General features: G+C 54.7%; 1 protein-coding gene across 1 annotated transcript in view; it reads right to left on the reverse strand.

The window, feature by feature from the left end:
• The window catches only part of SLC43A1 (solute carrier family 43 member 1), a 294,136-nt gene that overhangs the window by 53,717 nt on the left and 223,606 nt on the right, over nucleotides 1–16,813 (reverse strand). The window contains exon 9 of the mRNA XM_086953367.1: nucleotides 1,519–1,665. Within this exon, the coding sequence (XP_086809493.1) occupies nucleotides 1,519–1,665 (147 nt within the window). The remainder of the gene's footprint in view (nucleotides 1–1,518; nucleotides 1,666–16,813) is intronic.

Genomic DNA, 16,813 nt, shown 5'->3' on the forward strand with positions numbered 1-16,813 from the left:
TTCTCTCTCTCCAGCTCCTTCTCCCCGATAGCTCCCTCTTCATAGCACTCTCCTGGCTCCCTCTCCCTATCTCTGGTTCTCTCTCTCCAGCTCCCTTTCCCCGATAGCTCCGTCTTCATAGCACTCTCCTGGCTCCCTCTCCCTATCTCTGGTTCTCTCTGTCCAGCTCCTTCTCCCTGATAGCTCCCTCTTCATAGCACTCTCCTGGCTCCCTCTCCCTATCTCTGGTTCTCTCTCTCCAGCTCCTTCTCCCCGATAGCTCCCTCTTCATAGCACTCTCCTGGCTCCCTCTCCCTATCTCTGGTTCTCTCTCTCCAGCTCCCTTTCCCCGATAGCTCCCTCTTCATAGCACTCTCCTGGCTCCATCTCCCTATCTCTGGTTCTCTCTCTCCAGCTCCTTCTCCCCGATAGCTCCCGCTTCATAGCACTCTCCTGGCTCCCTCTCCCTATCTCTGGTTCTCTCTCTCCAGGTCCTTCTCCCCGAGAGCTCCCTCTTCATAGCACTCTCCTGGCTCCCTCTCCTATCTCTGGTTCTGTCTCTCCAGGTCCTTCTCCCCGATAGCTCCCTCTTCATAGCACTCTCCTGGCTCCCTCTCCCTATCTCTGGTTCTCTCTGTCCAGCTCCTTCTCCCTGATAGCTCCCGCTTCATAGCACTCTCCTGGCTCCCTCTCCCTATCTCTGGTTCTCTCTCTCTCCAGCTCCTTCTCCCCGATAGCTCCGTCTTCATAGCACTCTCCTGGCTCCCTCTCCCTATCTCTGGTTCTCTCTGTCCAGCTCCTTCTCCCTGATAGCTCCCTCTTCATAGCACTCTCCTGGCTCCCTCTCCCTATCTCTGGTTCTCTCTCTCCAGCTCCTTCTTCCCGATAGCTCCCTCTTCATAGCACTCTCCTGGCTCCCTCTCCCTATCTCTGGTTCTCTCTCTCCAGCTCCTTCTCCCCGATAGCTCCCTCTTCATAGCACTCTCCTGGCTCCCTCTCCCTATCTCTGGTTCTCTCTCTCCAGCTCCTTCTCCCCGATAGCTCCCTCTTCATATCACTCTCCTGGCTCCCTCTCCCTATCATTGGTTCTCTCTCTCCAGCTCCTTCCCCCGATAGCTCCCTCTTCATAGCACTCTCCTAGCTCCCTCTCCCCAGATCTCTATCTCTCCAAGCTTCTCTCTATGCTCCTCCTTCTCTATAGCTCATTCTTCCTAAAAGTCCCTCCTGGCTCTTTCTCCCTCTCTCAGGTAGCCTCCTCTTCCAGGTTCTGTCTCCATGACACTCCCTAGCTCTGTATCCCTGGTTCCTCTCTCTTGCTGTCTCTCTCTCACACGTGCCCAGACCGCCCTCCTCCCTCCTGCTCCCCGGCTCCATCTCCCAGGTTGGTTCTCCCATGCTCTCTCGCCTTGGCACTTGTCCCCTGAGGCTTTCTTTCATGCTCTGTCTCTTTCTACCCCTCCCTGGCTCTCTCTCTTTCTAGGGTCTTTCCTGCATCCCACCCCAGACCCCTTTCCCACACCCACAGGATGCCCCCCTCACCGTGCTCCCCTCCGCCAGTGACCAGGAACTCCAGCATCTTGTTCATGGCCGCCATGTAGAAGATGACCCTCAGCTGCGTCATGCCCATGGTGATGAGACTCCAGAGGAAGATGGGGGAGAAGACACTCCGCCGAAAGGGGACCACCTCTGCAAGAGAAGGAGAGAGTGTGTGAGGAGGGTGAATGCACGTGGAGCAGGGGGACCAGTGAGGAGGGACAGGCGGTGCATGATTCTCGCTGTCCTGTCCACCCTTGAGGAGGGTGGATGCACGGGGAGCAGGGGGACCAGTGAGGAGGGACAGGCGGTGCATGATTCTCGCTGTCCTGTCCACCCTTGAGGAAGGGCCACAAGGGGAGCAGGGGGACCAGTGAGGAGGGACAGGCGGCGCATGATTCTCGCTGTCCTGTCCACCCTCGAGGAAGGGCCACAAGCTCAGTAGCACACTGTGCGTCAGCGGTCAGACAGGACTATTTCTGTGTGAACCTCTTCTCCTCGCTGGCTGTCGCGAGCAGCTGTGTTTTGTATGTCGCTCTGGTCATGCTGGGTTTTAGCGCCGGGAGCTCGTCCCTTGCAGTAAAATCCGCCTGAACAGCACCACGTGTCGCGCCAGAGGGCCCTGGTCGTTTCTGCTGCTCAAGTAGATTTTCTACTCGTGTGGCAGTTTTCTCATTGCGTGCGACAGTTTTCTGCAACACCCATGGAACAACCATTTTACACAGTTTTCTGAGTGAAAGGGGCACATATTTAAAAGGCCAGTGGCTTAAAGTGCAGATATGAATATGCTGTGGCACATTGCACCCCCGGAACATTAAAAAAGTGACGTTCAGAGGGTGCAGAAGTGTTGGCTGGGTATCATTATGAGGCCTTTTGTGGCGTGTTTACAAGGAAGTGCTGGAGTGCAGAGTCAGCCTTCCTGGCTTAACACTGCGGTCCGCCACTTCTGAAACGCAGAGCTGCACCATATTTACAAGAATATGGTGCAGCTTTCGTTTCCCCCTGCGCTGGAGCTAAACTCATCTGCCTAGCGCCAACGCCGGCGTCCTTGCACCATAGCGCAAGGGTATCTCCGTGCAGGAGAGGATTGCTTATGTATGGGAAGGTGTCCCTTCCTGCACATAAACAATCTTAAAATGCTGTTTTGTAACTTCTCTGTGTGCTGCTTAATGAGCATACATAGAAGTTGCAAAGCAGTATGTTTTAAAAATGATTGTATATGTGCAGGAAGGGGGACCTTCCTGTAGATAAACAATCAGTGTCGTTTTGCTGTTTCCATGTGTGCTGCACAATGCAACATTTCTCCTCCTTGCGCCAGGGTTCCCTGGTCTTAATTTTTGTGCAGCCTTCTATTTACGCTGCCCTCGTAATATGGGGCAGCGTCAAAATGAATAGGTGTTGCGGCGGAATGCCCACAGCAATGCCCATTGCCCCTTTCACTCTAAGCATAGCGTGAAAGGGGGCCTTATGTACAAAGCAGCGTTAAGCCACGTTAAGTTGCTTAACGTTGCCTTGTAAATGAGGAGAAGCCCCTATCGCTCCCGTTGTGATAGGGGCTTGTACATATGCCCCTTAGTGTTCTAGACGTAGACCCGCCCACAGGAGAGAACCTGCGCTCCAGAAATAGTGCACCTCGAAAGCACTTAGGGCCCGATTCACAGAATGAACTTAAGACTCAATCCTAAACTTACTACTATTTTGGTATTCACAGGATGCACTTACTACTTTTGGCATTCACAGAAGTTAGGATTTTGTCTTAAGACAAACTTAAGACAGGCTTAAGACAGACTTAAGACAGACTTAAGACAAAATCCTAACTTAAGTCTGTCTTAAGTCTGTCTTAAGTTTGTCTTAAGACAAACTTAAGACAAAATCCTAACTTCTGTGAATACCAAAAGTAGTAAGTTCATTCTGTGAATGCCAAAAGTAGTAAGGGCATTCTGTGAATGCCAAAAGTAGTAAGTTCATTCTGTGAATGCCAAAATAGTAGTACGTTTAGGATTGAGTCTTAAGTTCATTCTGTGAATCGGGCCCTATGGGTCCTGTATCAGGTAGAGCAGAGCTGGATACCTGTCAATGCTTTATGACCCAATACCCGTCTTTATCAGGTCATCCTATGGCTGTGAAAGCAGTAATTCTGGTATGCTACGTATATATAGACAGAGCACAGGATTAAACAGAGCCAGAACCAAGGCTGCCATCTGTCAGGACATTCCTTGGACCCCCCCCAAGAGCTGCAGAATCCTCGCTCAAGAAGTGCCCGGCACCCGTGAATATAGCACCTAGCGCAGAGAGGGCCAGCTCTCCAGGAGCTTCATTTAAAAAGGATCGATTCTTTTCACAGAGAGACCCGTTCCAGGGGTGTCACCCGGGGAGGCTGCGGCCAGACATGTCAGCAGGGCCCGTTGTGCACGTGTGCGCCATGAGTGATGGACCTTAAATTACTCCCCCATAACTCTGTACGTCATTTAATGCTTGAATGTCAGCCTTGTAATCTTTATTCTAGCAATCTGTTGACATCGTCTAAAACCAGTAGTTCTTACCTAACCTTTCGAATTCTGGGGACCCCCACTTAATCATTACTGGAACCCGGGGAACCCCCACTGAGTCATTAATGGAAGCCGGGGACCCCGATCTAAACAGGTGATTATGATGGCGGGCGGATCAACACCATCGTAATGTGAAAAACCCCCGCCACATCATGATGGCGGCGGGTATCGCGGTGGAGGGAAAGTCCGTCCGCCACTTTTCCGACGGTAGCAATCGTTACCATTGCCTGCCTGGCGGAGCAGGGCCACTAAAATGGTGGTGGGGCCTTGCAGGCACCATCCGCCATATTAGGATGCCGGTGGAAGCCAGCCATTGCGTGGCGGTTGAACCACCATTGAAAGCCTGGCAGGGATTGGTTCCAGGGCCCGTTGTGGGCCTCCCTTGTGTTGGAGGTTGTGGGTGCACTGTGGGGGTACCTATGGTACCCCCCCACATTTCACTGCACCAAGTGTCAGGCACAGTGTAGTGCCTGCCACGTAGTGCAGTGAAATGCACAACATGCTCTTTTTCGCATCGCGGCGGTGCTGCTGCCAGCACCGTCCGCTGCAATGTTAACGGTGCAGAATCCGACCGCAGCGGTGGCGGGACCATCATAATTGAATGAGCGGGACTGCTGCACGCATGGCGGTCGGACCCAATCTCCGCTATGGTGGCTGCTGGAGGAAATCCAGCCGCCATTGTAATGACCCCCTAAGCAACTGCAAACCAATATGCAGCAAGCATTGGCAAAATCAATCACACATCCTTCCATGCACTCAATCACGTATCCTTGCTCTCATGCATCTGTTCATGCATTCAGTTATTCATTCATGCTTTCACCCCCTATGGCACACACACAAACTTGCCAATAAATGAAGATGTGCATTCAGTTACGAGCCATGACTGCAGGCTTTGTTTGAGAAATTATTATAAAAACAAATCTTGGTTATTAAAATGTTTACAGAAAAGTCTATCCTGAAACGACTAAACGCCCAATTCCTCTTGGCAATTAAACTTTGTCCTCAGGCCTAAAATAAAAATGTTAATATCACCCCCGCAGGATTTAAATTATACCTCCCTGTATTTATTTATTCATTTGTTTTATAAAGTGCGCTATTACCCAAGGGTGTCCTGGCGCTGGTGAGCGAATACACTCTATATGGCATCTCACATACTCAGTGTACCAGACCGAGCCTATTTAAACACATGGGTTTGAGACCCCACGAAACCTTATGATATTTGGCTCTAGGAGTAACGCAACAGCAGTCTGACCCAGGCCTGAGCTGTAACCACAGAAAAAGCCCGTCCTCCCCGTCTCGCTCTCCGGTATTTAGGTACCGTGATCAGACAGGTGGAGCTTGAGGGGAGACAGACGTAAGACAGACTTAAGACAAAATCCTAACTTCTGTGAATACCAAAAGTAGTAAGTGCATTCTGTGAATGCCAAAATGGTAGTAAGTTTAGGATTGAGTCTTAAGTTCATTCTGTGAATACCAAAAGGTGTAAGTGCATTCTGTGAATACCAAAATAGTAGTAAGTTTAGGATTGAGTCTTAAGTTCATTCTGTGAATCGGGCCCCCCGTGCCTAAAAATGAAGGTGTCCTCATGTAACGTAACTGGTGCTATGTAAAGCGCTCTGATACCCGATTCGGTTCGGGTCTAGTTTGTGCTATATAAAACTCTGCAAAAAAAATAAAAAATACGATGTCATTGGTCGCCGCTGTAAGTACGGGCTCAGTGCTCAGGCGGGATCTAAATCCAGATTGGTGCTTATTAAGTACACGATTTTCCCCCACTCTAGGAGGCTAGCTGTGCATTTTCCCGGCTCTCCAGGATTTTTGTTAAAAAAGGAAGGCGGCAGCAAATAGGTTGATAATTAGAGGAAATGCTAGGGTCTAGAGTCTAATGTTGATTTACAAAAAACAGGTACCAAACCCCTCTCCAAGGAGTTATTACACATAATAGGTATCAAAAGAGAGAAAAAGGGATTTGCTTCTTAAAAATCCTAATAGGACAAGAGTTGAGAGGAAAGCCCAACTTAATGATAGAAATATTAGATACCACCTCCTCCTCTGTGATAAGTCTAAAATCTGACCAACAAGAACGGTGAGCGGCCTGATCCGGTCTGTGTTCAGATTCCACGGTCGGGACGAATGTAACCTCGACCATGACCGTCAAATTCACAAGATGCCAGGGGTACCGGAAGTGACATCACACGCCATTCAACCTTTACTTTCACTCACACACGCATGCTTACACACATACACTCACGGCGAACCTGTGGGCATTAAGGTTCAGTCCTAAAAGTACAAACCTCTGTGACGCTTCTGCAGCTGTTAATGGCTTGACACGCTCGAAGAACATAGAAAAAAACTCTGGGCCATATGTACGACAAAGTGGCTGAGCGTGTCGTTAGCCTCCTGGGCTTAACGACATGCTCCGCCCCTTTGGAAACGCAAGGCTGCCCCATAATTACAAACATGTGGTGCAGCCTTGCGTTTCCCTTGAGATGTCGCTAAATTTCACAACTTAGCGCCAACGCAGGCACCCTTGCACCAGAGTGCAAGGGTGTCTGTGTGCAGGGGAGGGTTATTTATGTACAGGAAGGTGTCCCCCCTTCCTGCACATAAACAATCCTAAAATGCCTTTTTGTAACTTTCATGTGTGCTGCTTCATGCAGCACCCATTAAAGTGACAAAATGACACATTTTTAAAGGTTTGTTTATGTACAGGAAGGGGGGACAGTTTCCTGTTCATAAACCTTGACATTTCGCTTTTTCCCTGTGTGCTGCACAAGGCACCGCACATAGAAAAGCAAAAAGAGGAGAAATAATGCATTCCTCCTTGTTTTGCCACCTTAAGACCTGGATTTTCCTGATCCTAAATATGGTGCTGCCTCCTATTTATGCCACCCTTGTACATAGGGGCAGCGTGAAATACAATGGGTGTTGCACTGGATTGCCCACCGCAACACTCACTGCACGCCCCTTTCACGCTAAACAGCGTTAGGCCACGTTAAGTGGCTGAACACCTCCTCGTACATAAGGCAAGGTCCCTATTGCCACGGGAACGTCACAAAAAGTGACGTTACCGTGGCGATAGGGGCTTGTACATTAGCCCCTCTGTGTCTCTTCGGGAATTCACTTTGTTTGTGACTGTATTACTTTCATACATCTACAACATAAGAGCGGGGACCAGAAAGATATATTTATGTTCAATGTGCAGTCTTATGCGTTTCCTGTGTTAATGCCATATTTCAGTGGAGTGTTGAGTGGCGGCTAAACTCCCAGGAGGATGGAGAGCCGGGCCTGCTAAGCGCTCAGACCTCAGGCCTCTGGTTGGTCAGTTCCACCGGCTTTATTACTAGCCACGCCCACTCACCCGCCAGGCACGTGCTCACAACTCAGGTCTGCTCGTTAGATACTTTTCACCTCACTAGTGATAGGTGCCACGATTATTTCTCGGCTCCCACGGAGGTTGGCGCTTTGCTTAACCCACATTTCCAATACTCAGGAAAATATGGAAAAATGTACTGTACCTTTAACACAATTATTAATTTCAACATTCAGAGCTGTTCGTGCCTGGAAGCCGCACAAGGAACTATATCAAGAGGCTGCTGTGTCTATAGCATATTCACCACTGCGAGCGACGGGTACTGAATTCATAGCAGAACACCACGTCACAAAAAGTCACAAGTGGCTCCATAAACATGGGTCACAGTTGCAACCTTTTCCTGCAGCGCCACAGGCACGGTGGCAGCTCACTGAGGGCTGCTCCAGTGCAGAGAGGCGCTTGGAAGAGGGCGTCGTGAACCCCCGCTATAGCAGCTGGATGACTGTTGGACAGGCCACATGAAGGGCCACTCTCCCCCGGCCCGAACAGGCCCGAGCCCGGTCACGCAGGTACCACCCACCACCATTACACGTCCTCCGTCCCCTCCGGGACCCCTACCCTCGAACATGTCGACCTCGTGGGCCTGATCCACTGCCGGCCTGCGCGCCCATCCTGGGCGCCATCTTGGACACTCCACCACGAGGCCGCCTGGCCCCCGATCGACCCCAACCCTGGGCCTGGCCAGATCTCAGACATCCCGGCACCACCATCCACCCAGGAGGTGAGCGGGCTACTTGGCAAGTCACTGGGAGAAAGAGGTGTCGATGGCTCCCCCCGCCAGGTGCCGCTCGCCCATCGCCTCCCCGGGCGCTGGCTCCACCCCCCTGCTGGGTGTCTGGACTCCCTCATCCCGGACCTCCCGACCTCCAAGTGCGAGGGTCCGGACATCAAAGGGCACCAGCCCTATAACTGGGGCAGCTCCAGAGCAGGAAGACAGTTGTATCTTGGAGTCGAGAGACGCAGAGAAGAACTCATCCTTGACGGACTACTGGCGCTGCCATAGCTCTGTCTCGTGCACCATCGTCTTGCCTGTTGGCGCTGCCGCAACCTTCGGAACCTTCATATCCTTCATCGTCGTCGGGACCTGCTGGCGTGGCCGCGGACCGTTTGCATTCACCATCTTCACCGGGACCTGCTGGCTCCGCCGCGGACCGTCGTTTCCTTCGTCCATCTCGGGACCTGCTGGCTCCGCCGCGGCCCGATCATCTAGAACGCCGAGCTCGAGGATTGAGAGCTACTTTCACCTTTTGGTAACAAGACTGTCCCGCTACCCTTTTCCCAAGCCAGAGACCAGAACCGAGGGGACCCCTGAGTCCAGACCTCCTTGTACCATTCCATCGTAACCTTAAAGAATTGCCTATAAAGTCTCGTTGAACTTTACCCTTGTGTGGTGTCCGTCTGTGGGGGGGAAGTTACTTGTCTGTACGATCGCTGGAGACGGCTCTCCCCGGAGACCTCTCCCCTTATCCTCGGCCGACCCTCCCGGTCCGTCTAACATTGGTGGCCAGCGGCGCAATCCGAATCACCGCATAACCGTACAGAGAGTAGCTCACCCCACGGCGAATCACGATGTCAACTAAAGAAAGCGGATCAACGGAGAAATTCCAGATGGAGAAATTGGACGAGTACAACCATCGTGAACTAAAACAGTTCTGCATCGAACTAGGTATCGCTACCACCGGACTAAGTACCAAAGACGATTTTAAGCAGGCCCTAGAATCTTGGGCAGAAACCGGGGCCGCCGGAACCTCGGATCAAAGCATCGCAGCAAAAACCACCACGGCCCCCGAGGAGCAAAGAAAGGGTCTCTCGCAAGACGAGATCCAGGAACGAGAGAAAACCCGACTACACGAGCTGGAAATGGCCCGGCTCAAAATGGACATTGAACTCAAATTGGCCGAACAAAAAATCAACTTAGAGCACCTGCGTCTCCGAGAAGAAAGAGAGGAGAAACAGAGACAAAGGGAGCTCGAGGAAAAGAAACTGGCATATGAGCATGAGCGAAAATTAGCAGAGATCGACCTACGCAAGCAGAATAAAGAAGTAGGGGTGTCCGAGCAACCCCACACCCCAGGGGCAACAGAGAAAAAGGTACACATCCCCAAGGATGTCGTCCGAGAGTACTTCCGAGAGGACGACATCCAGCAATGGTTTAAGGCCTATGAAATCGCTATGACTGCACACCGGATCGATAGAAGCGATTGGGGAGCCGGTCTATGGGGGAGATTCCTCAATGAGGGCCGCGACGCCCTGCTGCAACTCCCGGACCACCAGATGACCTCCTATGACCATATGAAAGCTGCACTCCTCACCCGCTATGGCCTCACACCCGAGATGTACCGTCAGAGGTTCCGAGACTGCACCCGCATCCCGGGTACAACTTGGGTGGACTATGTAAACTACTTTAGCCGAGCCTTCGAAGGCTGGATCAAAGGAAGCAAGGTCACAACCTACGAACAACTGTTCAATCTTATGGTCTGGGAACATCTGTCGAACAATTGCTTCATTGAACTCCGCCAGCACCTCCTCGACAGCAAGTTAACGGATCCCCGGCAGCTCGCAGCCGAAGCTGACCGGTGGGAAATCACCAGAGTGGGCCGGAATGGGTCCTACGAACAGAACCGGAACAACAATGGTCAGCACCGTCCCCGAGGAGGAGGAGGAGGCCAAGGACGCGGAAGAGACAACGCTCCGGTCGCCCCCGCGGTCAGCACCACCCCCCCGGCCAACCGGGGCAGCACCCCGGCGCGACCGGGATATCGAGCCAATGTTACGTGCCATCGATGCCAACGAATCGGACACTATGCAAACGACCCAAACTGCCCCCAGTACCAGAGCCCAAGACCCCGCCAAGTAGCCGCTGCTGCTCTGGGGGAGGAACAGATCTCAGAAGAACAGGAGGAATATGAACAGGAACACCAAGAATGGGAGCCAGCCGCCATGGCTCTAGCCTGCTTAGGGGGGAGAGACATGGTTCCGCGAGTCCCCCTACCCGCTAACACCCAGAAGTACAGCCAATGGGTGAGCATCAATGGACGCCGGGCCGAAGCCCTTCGTGACACTGGGGCCAGTGTAACAGCCGTCCGCTGTCACCTGGTGACCCCAGAACAATATCTACCGAACATTCTCTGCCCTGTCCGTTCAGCCGATAACTCGGAAAGTCTGTGTCGGATGGCCTGCGTCCCCTTCGAATGGGGAGGGGTCTCCGGCATGTTAAAGGTAACGGTCCGAGACGATGCCCCCGTAGACTGCCTCCTGGGGAATGACCTTGAAAGCTCTCCGTGGGCAGCCGTAGAACGAAGAGAACACCTGGGGATGTTAGGCGTCCCGGACTGGGCGTGCGTCACCACCCGGTCCATGGCCGCCCGTGCCAACCCCCGCCCAGAAGAACCCGAATGGCCGGCGCCACCGCCTCCGGTCGCCCCAGCCGAAGCCACCGACCGTGACGTCCCCCCAGAACCAGCCCAACCTCCAGACCTCGCTAACATCGACCAGTGGCCTCAAGAGGGGGGGCCCACGCAAGAACAATTTCGCCAAGAACAGAAGACCTGTCCCTCCCTCGAGGGACTCCGCCAACAAGCGCTCGCCCAAAGTGCAGGGGATACCTCCGGAACGCACTGGGTCTACTGGGACAATGAACTGCTGTACAGTGAGCAAAGAATCGCGGAGCTGGGGGCTAGCCGAGTACTGGTGGTGCCCCTCCGTTTTAGAGACTTTCTGCTAAACCTAGCCCACGATGTCCCCCTGGCGGGACACCTGGGTCAAGATAAAACCTATAGTCGTCTGGTGACCCACTTCTTCTGGCCCAAAATGAGGAACGATGTACACCAGCATTGCCGATCTTGCCCCACGTGCCAAGCCAGTGGAAAGAGCGGCCGCAAACTAAAAGCCCCCCTGCAACCTTTTCCCGTGGTCACCACCCCGTTCGAGAGGGTCGGGATAGACATCGTGGGACCCCTGGACCCGCGCACCAAACAAGGCCATCGATTCATCCTGGTGCTAGTGGACCACGCCACCCGCTACCCCGAGGCTGTTCCCCTGCGAACTGTGACAGCCCCGGTAGTCGGCCGGGCTCTGTTGGGGATCTTCTCCCGTGTGGGCTTCCCCCGAGAAGTCGTCAGCGACAGAGGCACGAACTTTATTTCTAAATATATGAAGTCCCTCTGGCAACAGTGCGGGGTTACCTACCGATTCACGACCCCCTATCACCCTCAAGGAAACGGACTCGTTGAGCGGTTCAACCGCACACTCAAGGGGATGATCGGGGGGTTGGAAGAGCCCCTCCGTCGCCAGTGGGACGTGCTGCTGCCGTGCCTCCTCTTCGCCTATCGAGAGGTTCCCCAGAAGTCCCTGGGCTTCAGCCCGTTTGAACTACTATATGGACACCCAGTGCGGGGGCCGCTCAGCCTAGTCAAGGAAGGCTGGGAGATGCCCCCTCTAAAGAACCCACCAGATGTTTTCCGATACCTCCTAACCCTCCGCAACCAGACCCGGCGGTTCAGAGAGCTGGAAAAAGCCAACCTAGAGGCCAGTCAAGAGGACATGAAAAAGTGGTATGACCGGAATGCCTCCTCCATCGAATTTGAACCCGGGCAACAAGTATGGGTGATGTCCCCCACCGAACCCTGCGCCCTGCAAGACAAGTGGACAGGGCCCTTCAAGGTAGTCGAGCGCAAGGGTCCTGCCACCTATCTCATCGACATGGAATCTCCCCGGAACCCCCTCCGGGTCCTCCACGCTAACAGACTGAAACCCCACTTTGTGCGTTCAGAACTCAGCCTCCTGATGGCCACAGACAATGGGGCTGAAGAGGACTCCGAGCCCCTCCCTGACCTCCTACGGACTCAGGAGAAAGACGGCTCCGTGGATGGGGTCCGACTCTCGGAGGCCCTCACCCGAGAGCAACACCAGGAGTGTCGAATCCTCCTGTCACAGTTCGCCAGCCTGTTCTCCCTCGCCCCAGGTGTCACTTCCTGGTGTGTGCACGATGTGGACACAGGGGACAGCCCCCCTATCCGCCACCGGGCCTACCGCGTGCCAGATCGGGTACGGGCCTGCATCCAGGAAGAGGTGGCAAGAATGCTCACGCTCGGGGTCATCGAGCCCTCAGACAGCCCCTGGGCCAGCCCTGTAGTACTGGTCCCCAAAGCAGCCGCTCCCGGCACCACACCAGAACTCCGATTCTGCGTCGACTACCGGGGCTTGAATGCGGTCACCCGAACAGACGAACATCCTATCCCCCGGGCAGATGAACTAATCGACCGCATGGGAGCTGCTCGCTACCTCAGTATTTTCGACCTGACGGCGGGCTACTGGCAAATCGGCCTCACACCCCGGGCCCAAGAACGTTCTGCCTTTTCCACCCCCGATGGCCATTACCATTTCAAGGTCATGCCCTTTGGCATGAAGAATGCCCCAGCAACCTTTCAGCGGCTCGTCAATCAAGTCCTGGCGGGGCTCGAAGGGTTCAGCGCCGCCTACCTAGATGACATCGCTGTATACAGCCACCATTGGACCGAGCACCTCCGCCACCTCCGAGCCGTGCTACAAGCCCTTCAGCGAGCTGGCCTCACGATCAAGGCCAGCAAATGTCAAATTGGTCAAGGGTCTGTAACCTACCTCGGACACCAGGTGGGAAGCGGCCTGGTGGCCCCCCTGCAGCTCAAAATTGCCGCCATCCAGTCCTGGCAGCCCCCCATCACCCAGACCGAGGTACGAGCCTTCCTGGGCCTCACGGGCTACTACCGAAGGTTCGTGAAAGACTATGGTACTATAGTGGGTCCCCTCACGGAACTCACGTCAAAAAATCAACCCAAGGCAGTCAACTGGACCCCAGAGTGTCAAACAGCCTTCGAACAATTGAAAGCCGCCATGTGTTCCGCCCCCGTGCTCCAGGCCCCCGACTACAGCCGGGAGTTCGTCGTCCAGACGGATGCCTCCGACCATGGCATCGGGGCAGTCCTGTCTCAAGTGAACACCGAAGGCCTTGATCAGCCAGTGGCCTTCATCAGCAGGCGACTCCTACCACGAGAACAACGCTGGAGCACCATTGAGAGGGAGGCCTTCGCCGTGGTATGGGCCCTCAAGAAACTCCGGCCCTACCTCTTTGGCACACACTTTCGGGTGCAGACCGACCACCGACCCCTGCAGTGGCTGATGCAGATGCGGGGAGAAAACCCGAAGTTACTACGCTGGTCCATCTCCCTCCAAGGGATGGACTTCACAGTTGAACATCGGCCTGGGCCAGATCACGCCAACGCGGATGGCCTGTCCCGGTTCTTCCGCCTCGACGAGGAGAGTCCCCAAGAGGATGGGTAACTCTCCCCGCCTTCAGCTGGGGGGGACGCATGTTGGACAGGCCACATGAAGGGCCACTCTCCCCCGGCCCGACCAGGCCCGAGCCCGGTCACGCAGGTACCACCCACCACCATTACACGTCCTCCGTCCCCTCCGGGACCCCTACCCTCGAACATGTCGACCTCGTGGGCCTGATCCACTGCCGGCCTGCGCGCCCATCCTGGGCGCCATCTTGGACACTCCACCACGAGGCCGCCTGGCCCCCGATCGACCCCAACCCTGGGCCTGGCCAGATCTCAGACATCCCGGCACCACCATCCACCCAGGAGGTGAGCGGGCTACTTGGCAAGTCACTGGGAGAAAGAGGTGTCGATGGCTCCCCCCGCCAGGTGCCGCTCGCCCATCGCCTCCCCGGGCGCTGGCTCCACCCCCCTGCTGGGTGTCTGGACTCCCTCATCCCGGACCTCCTGACCTCCAAGTGCGAGGGTCCGGACATCAAAGGGCACCAGCCCTATAACTGGGGCAGCTCCAGAGCAGGAAGACAGTTGTATCTTGGAGTCGAGAGACGCAGAGAAGAACTCATCCTTGACGGACTACTGGCGCTGCCATAGCTCTGTCTCGTGCACCATCGTCTTGCCTGTTGGCGCTGCCGCAACCTTCGGAACCTTCATATCCTTCATCGTCGTCGGGACCTGCTGGCGTGGCCGCGGACCGTTTGCATTCACCATCTTCACCGGGACCTGCTGGCTCCGCCGCGGACCGTCGTTTCCTTCGTCCATCTCGGGACCTGCTGGCTCCGCCGCGGCCCGATCATCTAGAACGCCGAGCTCGAGGATTGAGAGCTACTTTCACCTTTTGGTAACAAGACTGTCCCGCTACCCTTTTCCCAAGCCAGAGACCAGAACCGAGGGGACCCCTGAGTCCAGACCTCCTTGTACCATTCCATCGTAACCTTAAAGAATTGCCTATAAAGTCTCGTTACACGTCCTCCGTCCCCTCCGGGACCCCTACCCTCGAACATGTCGACCTCGTGGGCCTGATCCACTGCCGGCCTGCGCGCCCATCCTGGGCGCCATCTTGGACACTCCACCACGAGGCCGCCTGGCCCCCGATCGACCCCAACCCTGGGCCTGGCCAGATCTCAGACATCCCGGCACCACCATCCACCCAGGAGGTGAGCGGGCTACTTGGCAAGTCACTGGGAGAAAGAGGTGTCGATGGCTCCCCCCGCCAGGTGCCGCTCGCCCATCGCCTCCCCGGGCGCTGGCTCCACCCCCCTGCTGGGTGTCTGGACTCCCTCATCCCGGACCTCCCGACCTCCAAGTGCGAGGGTCCGGACATCAAAGGGCACCAGCCCTATAACTGGGGCAGCTCCAGAGCAGGAAGACAGTTGTATCTTGGAGTCGAGAGACGCAGAGAAGAACTCATCCTTGACGGACTACTGGCGCTGCCATAGCTCTGTCTCGTGCACCATCGTCTTGCCTGTTGGCGCTGCCGCAACCTTCGGAACCTTCATATCCTTCATCGTCGTCGGGACCTGCTGGCGTGGCCGCGGACCGTTTGCATTCACCATCTTCACCGGGACCTGCTGGCTCCGCCGCGGACCGTCGTTTCCTTCGTCCATCTCGGGACCTGCTGGCTCCGCCGCGGCCCGATCATCTAGAACGCCGAGCTCGAGGATTGAGAGCTACTTTCACCTTTTGGTAACAAGACTGTCCCGCTACCCTTTTCCCAAGCCAGAGACCAGAACCGAGGGGACCCCTGAGTCCAGACCTCCTTGTACCATTCCATCGTAACCTTAAAGAATTGCCTATAAAGTCTCGTTGAACTTTACCCTTGTGTGGTGTCCGTCTGTGGGGGGGAAGTTACTTGTCTGTACGATCGCTGGAGACGGCTCTCCCCGGAGACCTCTCCCCTTATCCTTGGCCGACCCTCCCGGTCCGTCTAACATTGGTGGCCAGCGGCGCGATCCGAATCACCGCATAACCGTACAGAGAGTAGCTCACCCCACGGCGAATCACGATGTCAACTAAAGAAAGCGGATCAACGGAGAAATTCCAGATGGAGAAATTGGACGAGTACAACCATCGTGAACTAAAACAGTTCTGCATCGAACTAGGTATCGCTACCACCGGACTAAGTACCAAAGACGATTTTAAGCAGGCCCTAGAATCTTGGGCAGAAACCGGGGCCGCCGGAACCTCGGATCAAAGCATCGCAGCAAAAACCACCACGGCCCCCGAGGAGCAAAGAAAGGGTCTCTCGCAAGACGAGATCCAGGAACGAGAGAAAACCCGACTACACGAGCTGGAAATGGCCCGGCTCAAAATGGACATTGAACTCAAATTGGCCGAACAAAAAATCAACTTAGAGCACCTGCGTCTCCGAGAAGAAAGAGAGGAGAAACAGAGACAAAGGGAGCTCGAGGAAAAGAAACTGGCATATGAGCATGAGCGAAAATTAGCAGAGATCGACCTACGCAAGCAGAATAAAGAAGTAGGGGTGTCCGAGCAACCCCACACCCCAGGGGCAACAGAGAAAAAGGTACACATCCCCAAGGATGTCGTCCGAGAGTACTTCCGAGAGGACGACATCCAGCAATGGTTTAAGGCCTATGAAATCGCTATGACTGCACACCGGATCGATAGAAGCGATTGGGGAGCCGGTCTATGGGGGAGATTCCTCAATGAGGGCCGCGACGCCCTGCTGCAACTCCCGGACCACCAGATGACCTCCTATGACCATATGAAAGCTGCACTCCTCACCCGCTATGGCCTCACACCCGAGATGTACCGTCAGAGGTTCCGAGACTGCACCCGCATCCCGGGTACAACTTGGGTGGACTATGTAAACTACTTTAGCCGAGCCTTCGAAGGCTGGATCAAAGGAAGCAAGGTCACAACCTACGAACAACTGTTCAATCTTATGGTCTGGGAACATCTGTCGAACAATTGCTTCATTGAACTCCGCCAGCACCTCCTCGACAGCAAGTTAACGGATCCCCGGCAGCTCGCAGCCGAAGCTGACCGGTGGGAAATCACCAGAGTGGGCCGGAATGGGTCCTACGAACAGAACCGGAACA

This window comes from Lissotriton vulgaris, chromosome 1_2, assembly GCF_964263255.1.
Source record: "Lissotriton vulgaris chromosome 1_2, aLisVul1.2, whole genome shotgun sequence".
In the NCBI taxonomy this organism is placed as follows: Eukaryota; Metazoa; Chordata; class Amphibia; order Caudata; family Salamandridae; genus Lissotriton; species Lissotriton vulgaris.